Consider the following 19,876-nt stretch of genomic DNA (forward strand, 5'->3'; position numbering starts at 1 on the left):
ACCTAGTTTCCATGGTGATACAATAGTATCAAAAGTAGAGCTGTACAATGTCCAATTTATTCTCAAAATGGCAGTACAGTGTAATGTACAGCTTATGCAGTAAAAGAAAAAACATTACAACAATACAAGTCAGTTTTTCAGGTCCAGAAGTATTATTGTGACCAGCAGAATGGAGCTTTGCTAGCAACAACATGACTTCCGGCCACTTTTTCAAAATAAAAGAATGATTCTGCACAAGTCTAAACACACAGAAGCTATTGAAAATGGTTTATTTTGCCCAGTAAAACAAACAAAGCTTTCAAACGAAGTTATACAATACAAATTATGTTTCTGTATGATAATAACTGTTCTTCTCAGTACCTAAAAGGATAAATGGTGTTCATTGGAGAAAATAGGCTATAAAGATTGACTTTATGGCAGCATGAAACATATGTCCACAGACTGAGGAAGACCTCCACTTTCACATCCCACTGTCATCTAAGGTGAAGCTGGGTCAAATAAATTGTAGCTGGCTCTCAAAGCTACCCATACTACACTCGAGGTCCATTTTCATACTACATTGGACACTGTTCAAGTCTACTGGCTTAATGGCAGCATGGCTGGCTTTGAGGGCCAGCATTAGCTTTTCATCAGATGTGGTGAGTTTACACAGGTCTTACACAGGTATCTAGGCTACATTTTCACATACAGTGGAAACCTTTATGAATCGGCACAAAATGGCTACCAAATATCTACTTTGGAAAATCAGCTGACTGGAAAATGTCATTCATTTAAAACTTTAATTAAAGAAAAGTGTGTCTAACCATTTAAAAATAACAAGATAAAATGAGGTACAACTGAGGAAAATATTTACACGAATGTCGTTTGCAGCACTCTCAAGCATGTTTACTGACTAACCCTAATGTTAAACTAGATAAACCCCAACCTTAAACTAGCTAAACCCTTATATCAGCACAAAGTAATGTTTGATTTGACCTAGGTCCTGGCTTAAAGAATTCTGTCAGAGAACTGGTCCAGAGAATGTGGGGTGGAGCTCAGACATGTCTTGATCATCATCACTGAGCGTGCTAGCCTGCTGGCGGGTGGCCATCCGTCTCAATACTGGCTGGGTTGCGGGGTTGACCTGTGTGACCTTGCTGCCCGGGTTCACTTGGATGACACTGGCCGGGGAGACACTGGTTAGCGTTGCCTTCACCTATAGAGACAGACAGGTGTTGAAAGGAATGCTATGGTATTGAAAATGTGTGGCAGTGGAGCCTTTTCTAAGGGCTCTCTGACACAGGGACACAGGCAATGATGGTACAAACGGACCCTTTTCATTGAAGAGAGTTGGCAGGATGTTATGAGTACTAAATACCTATATGTCCCTATGCCATAAATGTCATGTATGTTATGTATGTCATAAATGTCTATATGAATTGAAAATGGGGGACCCTGATGGAAACAAGACAAACGTCTTTCTCAGGTCTGCATCCCCTTAACAATTGTATGTATTGAGCCGTACTGTATTGTACCCATTCTGCAATCTGTTAAATAAAGTTTTTCATTCATTCATGAGCCTGAGCAGATAGAATGCTCTCATGACAGAGGTGTGTGTGAGGATGGATGATGCAACCTGTGTGCACCAATTACCTAAACGCACAGCCATCCTTGCTCCAGAAGCTACTTGACCCAGGGCAGGTGTGGCCACTTACACCCCTTACACCCCAACATGTTTTCCCAAACCCTTTTCATGTCAAGGACCCACACATACATATGCATTATGTTAGCTTAGCTTAGTACACACAGTCTATTGTTGTATTGTGACAAGCTAGGCTTATGTTAGCTTAGCACACACAGACTATTGTTGTGTGAAAAGCTAGGCTTGTTAGCTTAGCTTAGCACACACAGTCTACTGTTGTATTGTGACAAGCTTAGCTTATGTTAGCTTAGCACACACAGACTATTGTTGTACTGTGAAAAGCTAGGCTTATGTTAGCTTAGCTTAGCAGACAGTCTACTGTTGTATTGTGACAAGCTTAGCTTATGACTTTATCTTAGCTTAGCACACACAGCCGATTGTTGTATAGTGACAAGCTTAGCTTAGCTAAATATATACCTCACATCTTTTAAATCAATGTGTTGGTATTACCGGTAACCTACATTCTGGTCAAACAGGCTGTATATTATTTTCTTCATAAAAACTAGATTTTTTTAATTTTTCTAAAAGTTAAGTCTTGAAAAAGTGGAGTCATCTTAAATCAAGATGGTTTTATATTTGGGTAAATATGGCAGAAATCCCACCTTTCCTTCCCTCTCCTTGGTGGCCTTGTTGTAGTTGACCAGTCTGATGTTGGTGTCATCCAAGGAAAGCTTGGTTGGGAACTTGTTGCGATTGTTTATTTTGCCGATCTCCACCAGGACGTTCTCCAACATTATCTGCTTTTTGAACGTCAGTCCATTCTCCAAGATGAGAATAATGTACTTCTCATTATACTCTAAGGAGACCAAGAAGAAAACAACATTTTACCGGTATGAAGGTACAAGCAATCTAAGTAACAATTAGGCCCACTTTATTCTAAAACATCTCCTCTTTGTGGTTCTGTGCAGCTCAATAGGTAGAGTGCTGGGGACTCTGAGCATGGCAACAACACTGCCAGGGTTATGGGTCCTGTGTAGCGCAATAGGTAGAGTGCTTGTGGTGGCAATTGCGTTGTCCAGGAGACTTGGGGGGGGGGGGGGGGGGTGTGACGTGGTGACGTGATGATGTGGATGTCATGAGTACTGATACGTCTAAGATTCTGGTGTTATCAGCTTTAACTCATTCCCTACCAACAATGATTTTTGTTGTTTGTTTGTCCGCCAATCGTTGAACGCCAACCACGTATATATACGTTATTTGATCGTTATTTCTTTTATTCGCTATTTCCATTTAGTTATCCATCCAGGCAGCCTGTGTTACCATAGGGAATGAGTCTGAGATCGCAAAAGTCCAATACCGCCGCCTGGTGGTATGCGGACGATGTTGCACCTCCTTTGAGACTCTGTATGGGGCTGTGCGTCGATGAAATTCCTCCGGCGAATTTTTCCTAGTCGGGCATGGCGAGCGCTTATAACGCATGGATTTATAAGAATCAAACACTCCCGATTCATGTTCTTTGGAGGATTATGTTATGGACACGATTGACATCAATACTTGGAATATTCTTTTTGGGTTACATCTTAGTCAAGGTAAGGGCTATATGGTATCAATCTTGCGTTGTTCCAATAATTCCTTCATTGCGATCGGAGGGTATGTGTGTAATGTACTGTGTAACGTATTCCGTTGGTGACGATCAAAGCATAAAAGACGACCCCGCCCCCACCGTTTCATGCATTCATGATGAAACATAATACCGATAATATAGAGTTGATTTCAAAATAGTAGCATATACAGGCGAGAAACAGCATGGTTTTGAGTGAAATGCACGTATTGCTGCATAGTAGGGCTGACCCCTATTAATCGATTAGTAGACTAATCGGTCGAAAGGAGCCGTAGTCGACTGGCCAACCTCTTAGTCGAATATATAAAAAAATATATATATATATATTAACACTATGATCGCCGCGGACAAGTTTTCACGTCATTCCGAGCCATGCTCATTCTGCCGAAGACGCCGTAACTCGTCTTTGATGTCAATATTTCAAAAATCTGTCATCGAAATCATATTTCCTTTCCGGAGCCCTGAGACACACTGCTGATCTCCTCTCAACTCTCTAGCGGTTCAAGAGCGCCATCTGGTGGCTGATCGGCAGATCGCCAACCGGATATTAACCTTTGAACCGGCTCGGGGGGGGCAGGTGGCGCACGGAGATTACGTTCGTCACCAACACCGGGAGACACTGGATTCGCCTGTTCGAATCCAGCTCCCGGCGTTGCTATCAGCTTGGCTGGCCTCTCACACTGATACAATTGGCTGTATCAGGGGGTGGGAAAGCTGAAGGGTGGGTCCTGGGCGTTGTGGACAGCGACCCCTACAGTTCGGTCGGGGCGCCTGCTCAGCAAGGGTTGGAACTAAGGAGAGATAGTGTGGCCTCCCACACGCTACACTCTCCCCGGTGAGAACCTGCGCGGCCAGGTTGGCCTGCCCCAGGCTGCACATGCGTCGGAGGAAAGCATGTGACAGTCTCCGGTCTCCCGGACCAACAGTAGGGGAAAGTATGCAACAACCAGGAAGGGTGGGATGAGAGAAAAATCGGGAAAAAGGAGGGGAGGGAAGAAAGATAAAAAAAAAAAAAAAAACGTTGAACCGGTAGTACTCATCCATATGTGGTCCGGCCACTCGCTATAGCTCCCGCGACTCCATCTTGAAACACTGGATAATAGATTGCTCGCCCTAACTCAATAAACAACGTTATTTGGACGTATATACTATTATACAACCTGGAAATGGATCGGGCATTTCTACATCCCATAATAGAAAAAAATCTGTTCCACGCTCATCTGCCAGCGGCGCGAGGAAGCCACGGTAAGATTCAGTGTTATTTTCTAACGTATTCTATACTAACTGATCTGATGAACATATGACCCACTCTGGATGAATCATCTAACGCTGCCCACGGAATTATAAACGATCCCCCACCCATCCGGTCAACATCAGATGATGCGTAGAAACTTCTAGAAGTACGTCCAGTTGAAACTTTTTATCTCGCACAGATTCCTACAAAACTGTATTTGATCATCAATATAATGCATTTAGGGCTATAAATCACGTTCTGAAGAAAGCTGCAGAAAACGATAAAAACATACTTATACTTTAGACCAAGTTTAACGTTGCTACACCCTGAACAATACATATAGGACATTGAATGGGGCATAATAATGGCAATTTAGCAATAGAATTTAAAAAGTTATAGCCCTGCAAAGAAGGGGAACTTCTCCATAGACAAATAGAGCTGGCGAGGGATGGTAAATTATGAATTTAACCCATAGTGTTAATATGAATATTTTTATTTTATCATTTTTTCCAAAAGAAAAGAGGCCTAGAAGCATGGCTGACGCTAATGGCACGCATACCAGAGGCTAACTGCCTACGAAAACAGGCACAGAGGCACTGAAATAGGATTTTACCCATCTAATGAACACACTAGACTAGACAAATATCAAGATGTATCCATCAGTGGCGCGGCTACCTGGCGTAGTGGGCAAGGCACTCGCCACGAAATCTGGAGAGGCTGGGCTCGCCTGTTCGAGCCCAGCGCTCCACATTTGCTTTCAGTTTAGCTGGTCGTCCGTACTAATACACATTGGCCGTATTAGGGGGTGGGAAACTGATGGGTGGGGATCGGGCGTTGTGGACAGCGACTCCTACAGGTCGGTTGGTGCGCCTGCGCAGTGGAATCAGGAAGTGTCGGGGGCAGCGTGAGCCTCCCACGCGTTACTCCTCACCACAGAGATCGAGCTGCGCAGGTGAAAAGATGAGACTGCTGTTACCTCAAGTACCGGAGGGGACTTGTGCTATGTATGACTTAGTCCACATTGCAGCCGGCTTGTGGGAGGCAAGAAACAGCGTTCGTGACAGGGGAGGGTTGAATTGGATGATACGAAATTGGGATGGGAGGAAATATAGAAAATGGGAGAAAAAGTGAAAAAAAAAAAAGATGTATCCATCAGTGGACCAATTGCATGCTTTTGCAGAGGACAAGAAGCATTCAGTCGACTCCTTCAGACATTAAGCACCCCCCACAGCCCAAATGGAATGATACAAAATTAAAAAATATATATTTTTTTATTCGACCAATAGTCGACTAACGGCAAATTTTGGCCAATCCTAGTCGACCATCCAAATCCTTAGTCGGGGACAGCCCTACTGCATAGCGTAGTTTTCTGGGATTAGACAGGATTACTCTAAAACTATACTCATATTCACCATGGTATAAAACGGGAACGTATGGATGATTTTTTTTCTCTTTTTCACAAATTGAACGATAGATACTCGATGTCAAATGGGTAGTGATGCACGATATATCGGCCGCCGATATAATATCGGCCGATATGGCCGTTTTTTTACACATCGGTATCGGACCGATATCAAGATAGGGCAGATATATATATAAAAAAAAAAAAAAAAAAATTATTTTTATTTTTTTACATGTTTTGGCCTTAAATAGTTTCAAAATATCAGTCATTTCTGAAAATAAGTTACAAAAGTAAAATAATTATGCGTTTTGGAAAATAGCTCTTTATTTGATTATCATAAAAAAGTGTTTTCTATACAGAGATATCGACATCGGTAAATATCGGTATCGGCCAGAACAGCAATATTAATATCGGTTATCGGTATCGGCCACAATTTTCACATCGGTGCATCACTACAAATGGGCAATAGTATTATATCGATAGCTATGATATATAATATAGTTTGAGCCCTGCAAACACAGCCACATATTCGTATACTTTAAAATCGCTGGCATTTCAACAGTAACAGTAAACAGCCCTGTGGCACTGAATGAGTTAATCGCCTCCACCGTTGTCATCTGTGTTGTGTTTGTTGTCATTCCATGAGGCAAAACATCTTCAGGTGTGGAATTCCGAATTCCACCCTAAGCTGAAACACGCCATCTTCCCCGGTAGCATAATGAACAGCGTACACTGAACCAATTGCGTGCTTCAGGTATCGAGTTACATGACGACATATCCGGCGAGTGTCATTTGACAGGCCGCTCCGCCAAGTGACCACGATCGGTTGTGAGCGGTCCTGAACTGATCAGTCACCGCTGATGGTGAAAATGATTGACCACCTTAGTAGCCAAGGAGCGTCTGCTCCGAAAGCGATCCCAGACGGGCGCTGAGAGTGGGGGAAGGTGACACAAGAAGACGAAGAAGTCCATTGTTTTGACGAGAGCCTCTTGGGAGCGGATGGCCATTTTGGATAATCATGCTGAATTTTTACTGGTACACATACATTTTCCGTGGGATTTTTATAAACTTTGGACCCGTACTACATAAGACTTAAAGGAAAACTCCAACATTTTGGGAAATTAGCTTATTTGGCATCTACCCTGGAGTTAGACAAGAAGATACATACCTTTTTCTTCTCTGTGCATGCAGTAGGAGTAGGAAGACGCGCACCGTTAGCCTAGCTTAGCGTCAGTCACTGGAAGTAGGTTCCTCCATTAGCCTAGTTCCAAACGTCTTCCTACTCCTACTGCATGCACAGAGAAGAAAATGGTATGTATCTTCTTGTCTAACTACAGGGTAGATGGCAAATAAGCTAATTTCCCAAAAATTTTGAGTTTTCCTTTAAGGCTATGGAAACGTTATGTTTCCCAGCTCCTACATCTCAGCTGGTACTTAAAAACAGGCATCTGGCAACCAGTAAAAAGAAATGTGAATACACAAAACTTTTACTTCAGTGTGTTCAAACCTCGGTTACTCTATTTCATTAGCACTCAAAGTTATTTTTCTTTATTGTGTGAAACCTCAGAATGTTACCTTTCAAAAGAGACCACTCATGTATGTGCTATAAGTATAAAGTATAATAAATTGCAAATGACTTTGGGTATGCAATCGTGAATTTGGTGAAAGTGGTTATGGGCTTCATTTGAGAGAAATAATTGGTGATTCACGTCAATTCTACAGACATCCTCGGAATTGAATAATTATAATAATAATAAATACGACAATATTAACAATTACGTTTTAGATTTATAGTCATGACTATAAAAAAACATGCTACCTGTTGAGGCATCGTGATGTCCGAAAATTTATAAAAGCACTACACAAACACTGCAAATGACAGTGAATAAATAAATAAGAACTAAAACCAATCGCACGGATATAGCTATATAGTGGAATAGACTATATTCCATATACCGTCTTGTTCTCTATGCTATTATTTATTGTTGGTTTTATTTATTTCTCACATTGCTTAGTGTGCAGATCGTAAGAGCCAGTGCGTATCTTACTGTTCCCAAGTTGAACCCACACAAATGACAACAGACACAAAGGATAACAAATTCCATATAAATCTATAGCTTATTAGCAACGATGCAGCAGCCTGATGCAGGCGGCTTGGTGAGGATACATACAGAGCTGTGCGCTGATGGGCACTGGGCAGCTGTGCTCAGCGTGCGCACACACACACACACACAATATGGCATATCTACTGCTGCTGGAAGATATCTCTGATCATATCTCTGATCATACACAAAGTACTAATCGACCACAGGAAAAAAAGGTACATATTGTATGTTATGTTATAGCCATAAGTATGTTTACATCTTTTATTGAAAATGTACAATGTGTACATATTACAAATAAGTACTTATATAACATGCAATTATGCTGGAGAGCAAACTCGGGGCATTCACTTGAGAAGCAAGTGCCTTTGCCTCAAGACTACCAAGACCTCTCTAATAGTCTTGTCTAACCTTAATCCTAACCTTAACCATAACCCTAATTTGATATCTTAATCATAACCGGGTTAGTCTAGTGGTGAGAGCACTCACCTGCAAACACAATCATTGTCGGTTAGTTTCCCGGTCACAATGTTTCTTTTGGACATATGCTGATACAAAACATAAATATATTACTTATACAACACGTAAATATATTACTCATGTCTATAACATACGGTACATTATGTACCTTTTTTCTTGTGGTCGATTAGTACTTTATTTACGTTTTCTGATGAGACCTTGTTGCAGCCACACCAGCCATTGACACAGTTGACTTAGTGTCTTCAGTCAGGGACAACCCTTGTAACAACGATTAAATCAATTCAGCGATGCGCTCGGCAAGAGAACTGAAGAAAAGCCGACGGAAGGGCGGCTACGTGTTGCAGTGGGCAAGGCGCTCACCACGAATACTGGAGACGCTGGGTTCGCCTGTTCGAGCCCAGCGCTCCACATTGCTTTCAGTTTAGCTGGTTGTCCGTACTAATACACATTGGCAGTATTAGGGGGTGGGAAACTGATGGGTGGGGATCGGGCGTTGTGGACAGCGACTCCTACAGGTCGGTTGGTGCGCCTGCGCAGTAGAATCAGGAAGCGATGGGGGCGGCGCCCCTCCAAAGCACAGACCCCTGGCGCTGAAAGATCACGCCGCGCAGGTGATAAGATGCGACTGCTGTTACCTCGAGTATCGGAGGGGACTCGTGCTATGTATGACTTAGTCCACATTGCAGCCGGCTTGTGGGAGGCAAGAAACAGCGTTCGAGACAGGGGAGGGTTGAATTGGATGATACGAAAATTGGGATGGGAGAAAAATAGAAAATGAGAAAAAAAACAAAAAAAAAAACGACAAAGATACAGAAACGTGGATGAAAAATGTGTCCTCTAGGGTGTGAGGCCTTGTACTCACGCTTCCGGGCACAGTCGTACCACGGCCCACCTCTCCGAGTCATGTTGAGCTGGGTGCGGAGCCGAAGACACTCGCCCCTAGTGGTCTGGAAGAACAACACCGCCAGCTTCCTGCTGCTGCACCATTCACAGCTAATCAGCTCTGAGGCCTGCAGTCTCACCTTCTCCAGATCTTGGTGCTCATCGCCTGGTAGACACACAGCAAGGTGTTAGAATGGAACCATAGTTAGAATGGATAGAAGACGATATGCTGGTACTATATATCATGATAATCTCATCTGGTAATGGTTTTATCTTGTAATAAAGCACATTGTTTCAAGCGGGGACTGGGAACAGTGCATGAGACTCAAAAAGATGAACAGCGGTTGCCTAAAAGGTTAGAGAAGACGACTTGTGACCAGAAGGTTGCCGTTCGATCCTCGGAATGCTAGGGGGATGTGAATGAGTAACGCTGCCTTGAGCAAGGCACCTAAACTCTAATTGCCGAATGAGGAGCTACTCAGTAGCATGCATGCTCAGCAAAAATCAACCCTTGGTAAGCAAAGGTTAAAACAAGCTCAAATTCGCAATAGCTGCAACCTTTTTGCGATAGGCCACTCCTATTGCCACGCCCCCTTTTAGCCAATTGGCATGAACACAAAGACACTTGACCTCAAAGCCAAATGTCTGCCTCCTGAGGATGAACCCTGTGGCCGCTAGAGGGTGGGAAAATTTGTGTGGACCGATTTGTGTGGTCGCAGCTATTGCAAATTCTGAGACCAGTTGTTATTTAGAAGAAAACCACACACATCAACAATTTTGAATTGAATTCTAAGTCTGCGGATAGAGCCATTTAACATAACCAACACAGAAACAAAACTTACTGTAGTTTACACATAAGAGATTGAATGGATTGTGTTCAGTACCTACTATTTCAAGCTGGATGTGATCAGTGGAAAACTGCAAGACATGAGAGCAAGAACACCGTTTATCAGGGGTCCCGTCCCGTTAGAGGCAACATAAGCAAACATCGCAGAGAAAACAGTACAGTCTGTTGGCAATATTTCAGCAGTCACAGGCAGAGTGCATTCTTTCAGAAAGACCTTCCTATCAATCGTTAATAAACATGCACCCCTCAAAAAGCTTAGAATAAAAGACAAGTCATTGGTAGACACAGTGGGGATCCATCCCATTTGCCTTATTCACTTCAATGCCATCTTTATTTAATAGATTGCTATAAATCCATTTCAATGCGCTGATGACTTCCATGTATTTCAAAGTGGTCTGCATTTAGACCACTTGGAAATGAAAGCACATCCTCTGTAAGGAACGCGGAATCAGATTATTATTTAGACTTAACACACTCCTACTAAAATCCTGCCAAATTTTGGAAGGCAGTAAATTCTAACAAAACAAAGCGTAGCTTAACACATTGTGCGCCAACAACGAGTATACTCGTTATTGCCCGCCAATCGTTGTGCGCCAACAACGAGGGAACTTGTTTTTGGGATCAATATTAAATTTTTTCGCCATGGCATTCATAATTCATCCAGCCTCCCTCCGGGACGCAGCTGGACCCTGGTCTGATATTGCAACGCCTCAATACCGCCGCCTGGTGGATTTCGGGCGAGTGACACTCAACGCCAAACCGGAAGTGGCGCTCTGTGCAGCGTGGAAAATCCTCCGCCAGAGATATATTGTAACGTGGGTCTAGATACACACTCGAGTGCATTGGATCGCTTTCGAAATGCAAGAATCAATATGATTTCAGCGTTTATTGCGTCATACAAACGGAAAATGAATCTAGCAGATCGACATCGAATAATTAGAATTTTTTTCCTCCAGACTCATCGGCGAATGGTAAGAGGAATCTAACCTTATTTTCAGCCCGATTGTTTATTTATTTCACTGCAATCCATCTGATCAATGTATCAACCCATACTAAAAAAAGCTGTTACTGACGATCAAGGAATTATAAATGACCCCTCCCCCCCTTTCCTTCACACATGATGAAGCATAATGTATACCGATCACATACATTTGAATTGTTTAATATAGTGTGTATAGGAACAAAACGCCAATCAATAATGTATTGTATGCGTCGGGGCCTATAACTCGCGTTTTAGGAATTACTGCTATACAGTCCAAAAACACTTATATTCACGACGGTACTAACACGACAATGTATGAATGGAAAAATATAACATTCCCACATCCGGAACGATAGATACCCGATGTTGAATGGGCCATAGTAATGTCGATATAGCTATAATATTTAAAAAGTTATAGCCCTGCAAAGAAGGTGAGCCACTCCATAGGCTTACAGCGGTGGCAGAGAGGACACAAGGATGGGCATACTGCCTGACAGACAATAAATACTTTGTTGATGCTGAAACCATCCAGATCAATTCTGGGTCCTGTCCCATTTACCTTTTATATTAATGATAGTGTCTCATTTTTAAAACCCTTTTACACAGAATGTGTCAGGACAAACACATTTCACATGCATTTATACAGTGGTACTGTAGGTATAAAAGGGTAAGGGTCTGTCAAATACCGTATTGTGCTGAATATAAGAGTTTTTTTCCCCCTAGAAAAAAATCTGAAAAATGGGCATTGCCTTATTTTCGTGGTCTAGACTTTTAAATGTCATTATACACTCACAACAGATGAGTGTACACCAAGTGAGCCACTGTCTTTCTCTCTGTATCTCCTTCTCACACACACACACACAGCCTGCAGGGTGATACACACACAGCCTCCTGGGTGATATGGCCAAAAATGTTATCACGATAAAATTTTCATATATTTTTTTTAAGTATTATTTAAACAACAAATGTATGTTTATTTTGCAACTTGGTTGTTGCCGCCATCTTTAGTGTTACAGCCCCTCACACTCCAGTTCTCAGGCTGCAGCTGGTTTGAAAGCGAAAGTACGTGTCTGTAGCTCCAGGGGAGTTGAACAGTTCTGGCTCTGCTAGTTTCTTTTCTATCTTTTGGCGCTTTATTGGTGGACAAACCACCGCACACATGCACCGTGACTCGCGACTGGAGACTAGCACTGCTAGCACACAGCCTACTGTACAGACCGTTTCAAACTGTATTTTAAATTAGAAAGCAAACAAAATAAATGGACAAGAGAAAAATAAATCTCAATTTGGATAAGCAAAGCCATTACTTTAAGTTGCAGGCAAGAAAGACAAGTCTGTCCACCGTCTCTGGTTTTAAAGCTGCCCTGTTGCAGGTCACAATACAAATTTTAAAAAGAATTAAACAAATTTAAAATACAATTTTAACACTTTGATCGCCATGGTTAAATTCATAATTTACCATCCCTCGCCATCTCTATTTGTCTATGGAGAAGTTCCCCTTCTTTGCAGGGCTATACCTTTTTAAATTGTATTGCTAAATTGACATTATTATGGCCCATTCAATGTCCTATATCTATTGTTCAGGGTGTAGCAACGTTATACTTTTTCATTCACATATTCATACTAAAATACGGTCTAAAGTATAAGTATGTTTTTATCGTTTTCTGCAGCTTTCTCCAGAACTTGATTTATAGCCCTAAATGCATTATATTGATGATCAAATACAGTTTGGTAGGAATCTGTGCGAGATAAAAAATGTCAACTGGATGTGCTTCTAGGAGTTACTACGTATGATCTGATGTTGACCGGATGGGCGGGGGGTCGTTTATAATTCCGTGGGCAACGTTATATCATTCATCTAGTGTGGGTGATATGATCATCAGAGCAGTTAGTAAAGAACACGTTGGAAAATAACGCTGGATCTTACCGTATCTTCCTCGTGCCGTTGGGCGATGAGCGTGGAGCAGAGATATTCCTATTATGGGATGTATAAATACCCGATCCATTTCCAGGTTGTATAATAGTATATACGTCCAAATCATGTTGTGTGTCGAGTTATTTGCAACCGATCGACATCCATTGTGTCAAGATGGAGTCCTGCTAATGATAGCGAGTGCCCGGAAGAAATATGGGTGAGCACCACTTCATCCACATGACTTCCTGTTGGGCGATCTGCCGATCGGCCACCAGATGGCGCTCTTGAACCGTTAGAGAGTTGAGTGGAGCTCAGCAGTATATCTCAGGTCCCCGGGGGAGAAATATGATTTCGATCACAGATTTTTGAAATATTGATATCAAAGACGTGTTACGGCGTCTTCGGCAGAATGAGCATGGCGGGGAATGACGAGTTTCGGCGTTTCAGGCGATTAAAGTGTTAATTATCGCTATTATTTTTATTATCGATTATTAAAATATATCGTTATTATAATATATTGCGATAATTATCGTTATCGTTTTATCGCCCAGTCCTACTGCAGTGATAGATAGAGATGGAGAGACAAAGTGACCAGCTCGAACAAAGTGGCTCAAAGGTCAGGCAAGTCAGACTGATTCAGAAATACAGTCAGAGAAAAGATTTTAACCAAAGGATGTTTTATTCAATGCATGCGTTTTATTTTTTTTTATAAAAGATGATTTTACCAAAATATGATAAATAATAATAACAGCATACATTGAATAAAACAATGTGTTTTATTATCATTATTTTAAAATAAAATGATTTTCTTTAGAAAAACTAGATTTGGTCTTCAAAAAAATATATTTCCAAAAAATGAGTCTTGAAAATAATCAGGGTTGTCTTATATTTGGACCAATATGCTACATCTTTATGCTGATGACACTATTGTGTATTGTATTGTTGATTGTGTATAACTAGCCATTCAGAAGCTGCAACTTTCCTCCAGGGCTGATTGCAAGATGCACTTATTCATCTTAACACAATGGCGCCCGACCACGGATATATACGTGTTTCGAATCCATGCTTAATGGACCGAAGGACGGATATATCTGTGGCAAGTTGTTTTGGCTTTTATTCCATTTTAATAACCTATTCAAGGTCGCCGAGCTGCACTGCAGATGTACCCTACTCTTTGAATTCGAGAAAGTGCATTACCGCAGTTAATGCAGTGTTCCCTGTGGCCGAAGTTGTCTTTTTTCTTTTTTGATCTCTAATGAAGTTTTCTACTCACCTGAAGCGATAGCTATTGTCTGTTGCACGGAATACGTTTTGGATTGCGGATTTCACTATGCAATAAGGGGATTTATCATCAGCCAATGGACACATCGATCTACCAGATGGCGATCGATAACGGGGAAATGCTCGGGGGATCCAACCGGCTCATGGTAAGATCTTTTTCACGTAAATTACATGCTGATCAGAGCTTGCTATGATACTCAACCAGTCGACCAGCGTATGTGGCTACTTAGACGAACACGGTTATTGGTAATCAATAATCAGAAACGACGTCCCCCGCCCCCCCCCCCCCACTTTCATGCTTGAGGATCATACCGATCATATGCAGTTTGAGTTTTAACTGTAGCTTTTGTATAACGGAAATGCCATTGGATATAACGTTAGTAGCTATTAGCCTATTATCTATTAGCTATTATCTAGCCTTCCAGGAAATATACTAGACCAAATGCTGTATAACGCTTATATTCACGGCGCTATAAAATGAGAACGTATTGATGAAAAAATTATTTCTTTAATCCATTTTGAAGGGACGGTTTATGGTCTCAATTTACAATGAGAATGGACAGATAGCAATACTATAAAGTATAGATTTAGCTCTACAAACAGCCCCAAGTCTGTTTACATATTATGCTGGTCGTCTCTAGTGATATTAGACTCATCCCAGTGGCATGTGTTAAAATGGTACTGAATGCAAATAAAACATAGCACATGCTGTTTACATATTGATTACAATAATCTGCATATATCCACCGTGAAAGGCCTAACATAGAAAGTTCTATCTAATTTTATCAATGAAATATGAATAATTCATTATTCTTGCACTGACCATCTTGCACGTCAATAAGTACACAAAGTACCATTTACCATGAAAGATAGGGCCCCTCAGTTCACCTTCACCACAACCCTGGTCTCATACTATTTGATTTGATCGAACAACCATAAACAGACAAACTTGAAATAACAAAAACTAAATAAAAAACAAATACAAATAAAATAAAATATATCTTCCTAGACATGGAAGCAATTGTCAACATAGCTCAAGACAAATGGTTGTTCGAGAAGGGACAGAAAGAAGCAAAGCTTATCTGGTCCTGCCCCTTCCTTACAATATCATATTAATATGTAATAAGTTATCCATCAATATCAAAAATAATATACCTATCCACTACAGCAAAAGATAAATAAATAATTACAAGAATACTAGTTCACATTATTTTCAAGCTCCTCAAACTTATACTTGTCCAAGAATTCCTGTTTATATCTGCATTTAAACATTTCAATAGACAGTACTTGTTTTTATTGCTACATCAAGGCCAATTCCAAATAGATACCCCACAAACTGAGATGCACTTGCTTTTGAGAGTAGTACGGACAATAGGTTGTTTTAAATTCAATTCCCCTCTTAGATTATAACCCCCATCTCTGCCCATGAAAACATTTTGTATGTTGCCCGGGACTATATTTTGTGTTACTTTAAACATGAACATGAAAAACTTAATTTCATATACTCTATCGATTTTGACATTATCAATTTCCAGATAGAGTTCTGTATTTATTTTGCGATTTCCAAACAGCATGAACTTGGTTTTACTCAGATTTAATGATAGCTTGTTTGTATCAAACCAGCATTTCAGTTTGTATAATTCCTTCTTTGCCACCTTTAAAAGCTGCTGCAGATCATCCCCATAACATAAGATATTTGTGTCACCTGCAAAGACAACCAATTTAAATATTTCAGACACTTTACAGATATCATTAACACTTTGGGTGCCGGAAAACGCTTTCCAGCGTCATTCCCGGCCATGCTCAAGTTGCCGAAGGACGCTTTACAGCGTCTTTAATATCAATATTTCAAAAATCTGTGATCGGATTCATATTTCCCCTCCGCTGGCCTGAGATCCACCAGGAGGACCCACTGAGCTCTCTGGCGGTTCAGGAGCGCCATCTGGTGGCCGATCGGCGCAATCGCCAAACAGGAAGTGCTGTGGAGGTTGTGCTGGTCGGCCATATTACTTCCGGGCACTCGGTTTGGCTCCCGGCACTCTGGCTCGTCACAATATATAGCGATCCATTGCCAATAACTCGATAAACAACATGATTTGGACGTATATACCATTATACAACCTGGAAATGGACCGGGTAAATCGACATCCCATAATGGTAAAATGTCTACTCTACGCTGATCGCCCAACGGCGCGAGGAGATTGGGGTGAGTTTTAGCGTGTAAAATTACCATCTTCGATACTAACTGCTATGATCAACATTTGACCCACATTAGATGATTGGTATAACGCTGCCCACGGAATTATAAACGCCCCCTAGCCCATCCGGTCAACATCAGATGACGTGTAGTAACTTCTAGAAGTACGTCTAGTTGGAATTTTTTATATTGCGCCGATTGCCATAAAACTGTATTGCATCATCAATATAATGCATTTGGGGCTATATATCACGTTCTGGAGAAAGCTGCAGAAAGAGATGAAAACATACTTATACATTAGACCATACTTTAGTATGAATATGTGAATGAAAAAGTTTAACGTTGCTACACAATGAACAATACATATAGTACTTTGAATGGGCCCTAATAATGGCAATGTAGCAATAGAATTTAAAAAGTTATAGCCATGCAAAGAAGGGGTACTTCTCCATAGACAAATAGAGCTGGCAATCTATGGTATATCATGAATTTAACCCATGGCACCCAAAGTGTTAATGTATAATATGAACAATTTGGGTCCCAACACTGACCCCTGTGGGACACCACGGGTAATATTTTCTATCATCATATAGTTTCTCAAGTATTTTTGAGAACTGTGATAATAATGATACCGGTCTGTAGTTGGTGAAGAGGTATTTATCTCCAGCTTTAAAGAGAGTGGGATAACTTTTGCCATTTAAATTTTTTCTGGAAATGTTCCTGTCATACTACCCCAAGAAGGCGAAAATGTTGTGCTCAACTGCATGAATTCTGGCCTATACTCTAATATGTAGTACAGCTCCATGGTGTACTTATGACCAAAACACCAGCAGAATGCAACATGGGGACCATGACATGTAGTCTGTAATCGACCGTTGGTAGAGACTGGCTTGAAAAATGCAATGTTTACTAGGAAATACCAACATGTCTCACATGACATTTGCCCAAAATAAATGTTTTATTTAATAAAGTTTGACTTCTGATCACGTTTTTTGCCACCGATACCGATCACAGATCGTCTTGAGCCATATCGGCCGATACCGATATCGATCGTTTTTGATTAAAAAAAATTTATATAAATGACCCTGTAGATATTTAAATATGAATTAATTAGAGATAGATCAATGACGCTATAGAGATTTAAATAACAGGCTGAATGAATTAATGATTTAGAGAGAGATCAATGACCCCACATAGATTTTTATATGAAATAATTAATACATGTGAGATAGACCAATTATTAACAATGAATACCAAAAAATTATGAATTAGAGAGAGAGATCAATGACCCTATAGAGATTTAAATATGAATGAATGAAAGAGAGACACCAAAGTACTCACAACGACAGGCTTCGCCACCATCCTGCGCAGAGACCCTATTCTTACACTCCGACACTCCAGGACTGTGGTCTCACACTTTCTTGGTTCCACTCGGGGCTTCTTTGCTCTTGGTGAAAACCGCTTTGGGACATCTTGTCCAAACTGCAAGATAGAAAGATACATGCAAGGCTTTTTGTCTGCAGTTCAGTACACTTTCATGTTACACTGTTCAGTACATTTTCATGTTACACAGTTCAGTACATTTTCATGTTACACAGTTCAGTACACTTTCATGTTACACAGTTCAGTACATTTTCATGTTACACAGTTCAGTACACTTTCATGTTACACTGTTCAGTACATTTTCATGTTACACAGTTCAGTACACTTTCATTTTACACAGTTCAGTACACTTTCATGTTACACTGTTCAGTACATTTTCATGTTACACAGTTCAGTACACTTTCATGTTACACTGGTCAGTACATTTTCATGTTACACAGTTCAGTACACTTTCATGTTACACAGTTCAGTGCACTTTCATGTTACACTGTTCAGTACACTTTCATGTTAAACAGTTCAGTACACCTGTTAAACAGTTCAGTACACTTTAATGTTAAACAGTTCAATACACTTTCATGTTACATTACTGCTAGGGGCGTCACGGTTCTCCAAACGGCTATAGACCATCGATTATCTTTAAAAATATAGGGTTAGTGTTGTGAAGGATCAGATTAAACCGAATATGTATATTTATTTATATATATATATTTAATTGTATTTGTATATCGTTTGATATCCCCTGTATATTCCTTGTACAATATGCATTGAATATCCCCGTTTCTACTAAACAGCCCATAATAGTTTCATTCTACCATTGGACGAGAACCTGGCACCAGGTTGCCATACCCCTAGGTCCAAGTTCAATCGTGCCGCCTAACATGTCGAGGCAACCCCCGGTTCCGCGCAGTAATATGCCGGGCGAAATACGAATGGTACTATTTGTTCATAGCGCATATATATATGGCGCTCGTAAAGTAGAACTTTCTTTTAGTCCAGTTCTTTACCCTCCAACAGAGTGACAGACGCAAAAGCCTCCCCACGACGCACGTGCGGTGTAGTAGGGCCTACTTGGCCCAGAATAGGCATTGAGATATCGTGTAGATTAATAGTTGAATGGTCATAGTTTGGCACCATACCGTCGAGTTGGACGTATTCTATTAAGCTAATAATAGTTTATTTATGTATGGTGCATCGTTCGGTTCGAGTTCTACAGTTATCAGTACCCCCATCGTTCCTGACGTTATCTGGACGCTTATCCAGGCTGGTCAGACCCCTAGTGGTGATTGCATCCGAGGAGCTCCGGGTCAAGAGCGACTGGACCTGTATATTGGATTGCTCTACCCGACGACGGCGAGCCTTCCACGGCTCTTGGATTATGCTTTGTGTGCTTTGATTATTCCATGGATAAAGGCCAACACTGCCGAGTGTTGGAATTACCCCCCGGAGAGGACTCCAGGTGAGGCGGCGCTCTACACGTGAGGTCGCACCACGTCTCTCCGTTGTGGACCGGCAGATACCGTTCCACAGAGGGTCCAGCTGTATTCGTCTGCGGCCCGAGGTTCTGTGGGCACTGTGTCCAAGACTTTGGATTCTCCCAAGACACCGTCGGCCAGATGGGATACCGCCAGCGGCTTCTCTAACCCCCCCCTCCTACTGTCTTACAACCAGCGGGACCCCCCCCCCCCCCCTTAGTGTATCCAGCTATAATCATTTAAGTACCATCGCTATCGTTTCCTAAATATTCCAGGTTGTATACTTACTCCCTGCGCAACCAGAGATTGGACATTCAATGTTGATTTACCTACGAATACTCATTTGCCATAAAAGTGCATATTCAATATTTCAAATCATAAATGTAATTAAGTGATCGTTGTATACACCTTTTGCTGTATTAAATATTCGATTTGGTACATTTGTGTTGGTTCGTTT

The 19,876-nt window shown here is 41.2% G+C and overlaps 1 protein-coding gene across 1 annotated transcript in view; it reads right to left on the reverse strand.

The window, feature by feature from the left end:
- Positions 1–288: 288 nt before the first annotated feature.
- Positions 289–19,876, reverse strand: part of LOC311227185 (sentrin-specific protease 6-like) — a 30,950-nt gene continuing 11,362 nt past the window's right edge. The window contains exons 4-8 of the mRNA XM_084312734.1: positions 17,906–18,046; positions 10,227–10,260; positions 9,323–9,508; positions 2,284–2,477; positions 289–1,195 (exon numbers count right to left, since the gene is read on the reverse strand). Of these exons, the coding sequence (XP_084168860.1) occupies positions 1,001–1,195; positions 2,284–2,477; positions 9,323–9,508; positions 10,227–10,260; positions 17,906–18,046 (750 nt within the window). The 3' untranslated portion in view covers positions 289–1,000. The remainder of the gene's footprint in view (positions 1,196–2,283; positions 2,478–9,322; positions 9,509–10,226; positions 10,261–17,905; positions 18,047–19,876) is intronic.

This window comes from Notolepis coatsorum (genome assembly GCF_963971535.1).
Source record: "Notolepis coatsorum genome assembly, chromosome: 4".
NCBI lineage: Eukaryota > Metazoa > Chordata > Actinopteri > Aulopiformes > Paralepididae > Notolepis > Notolepis coatsorum.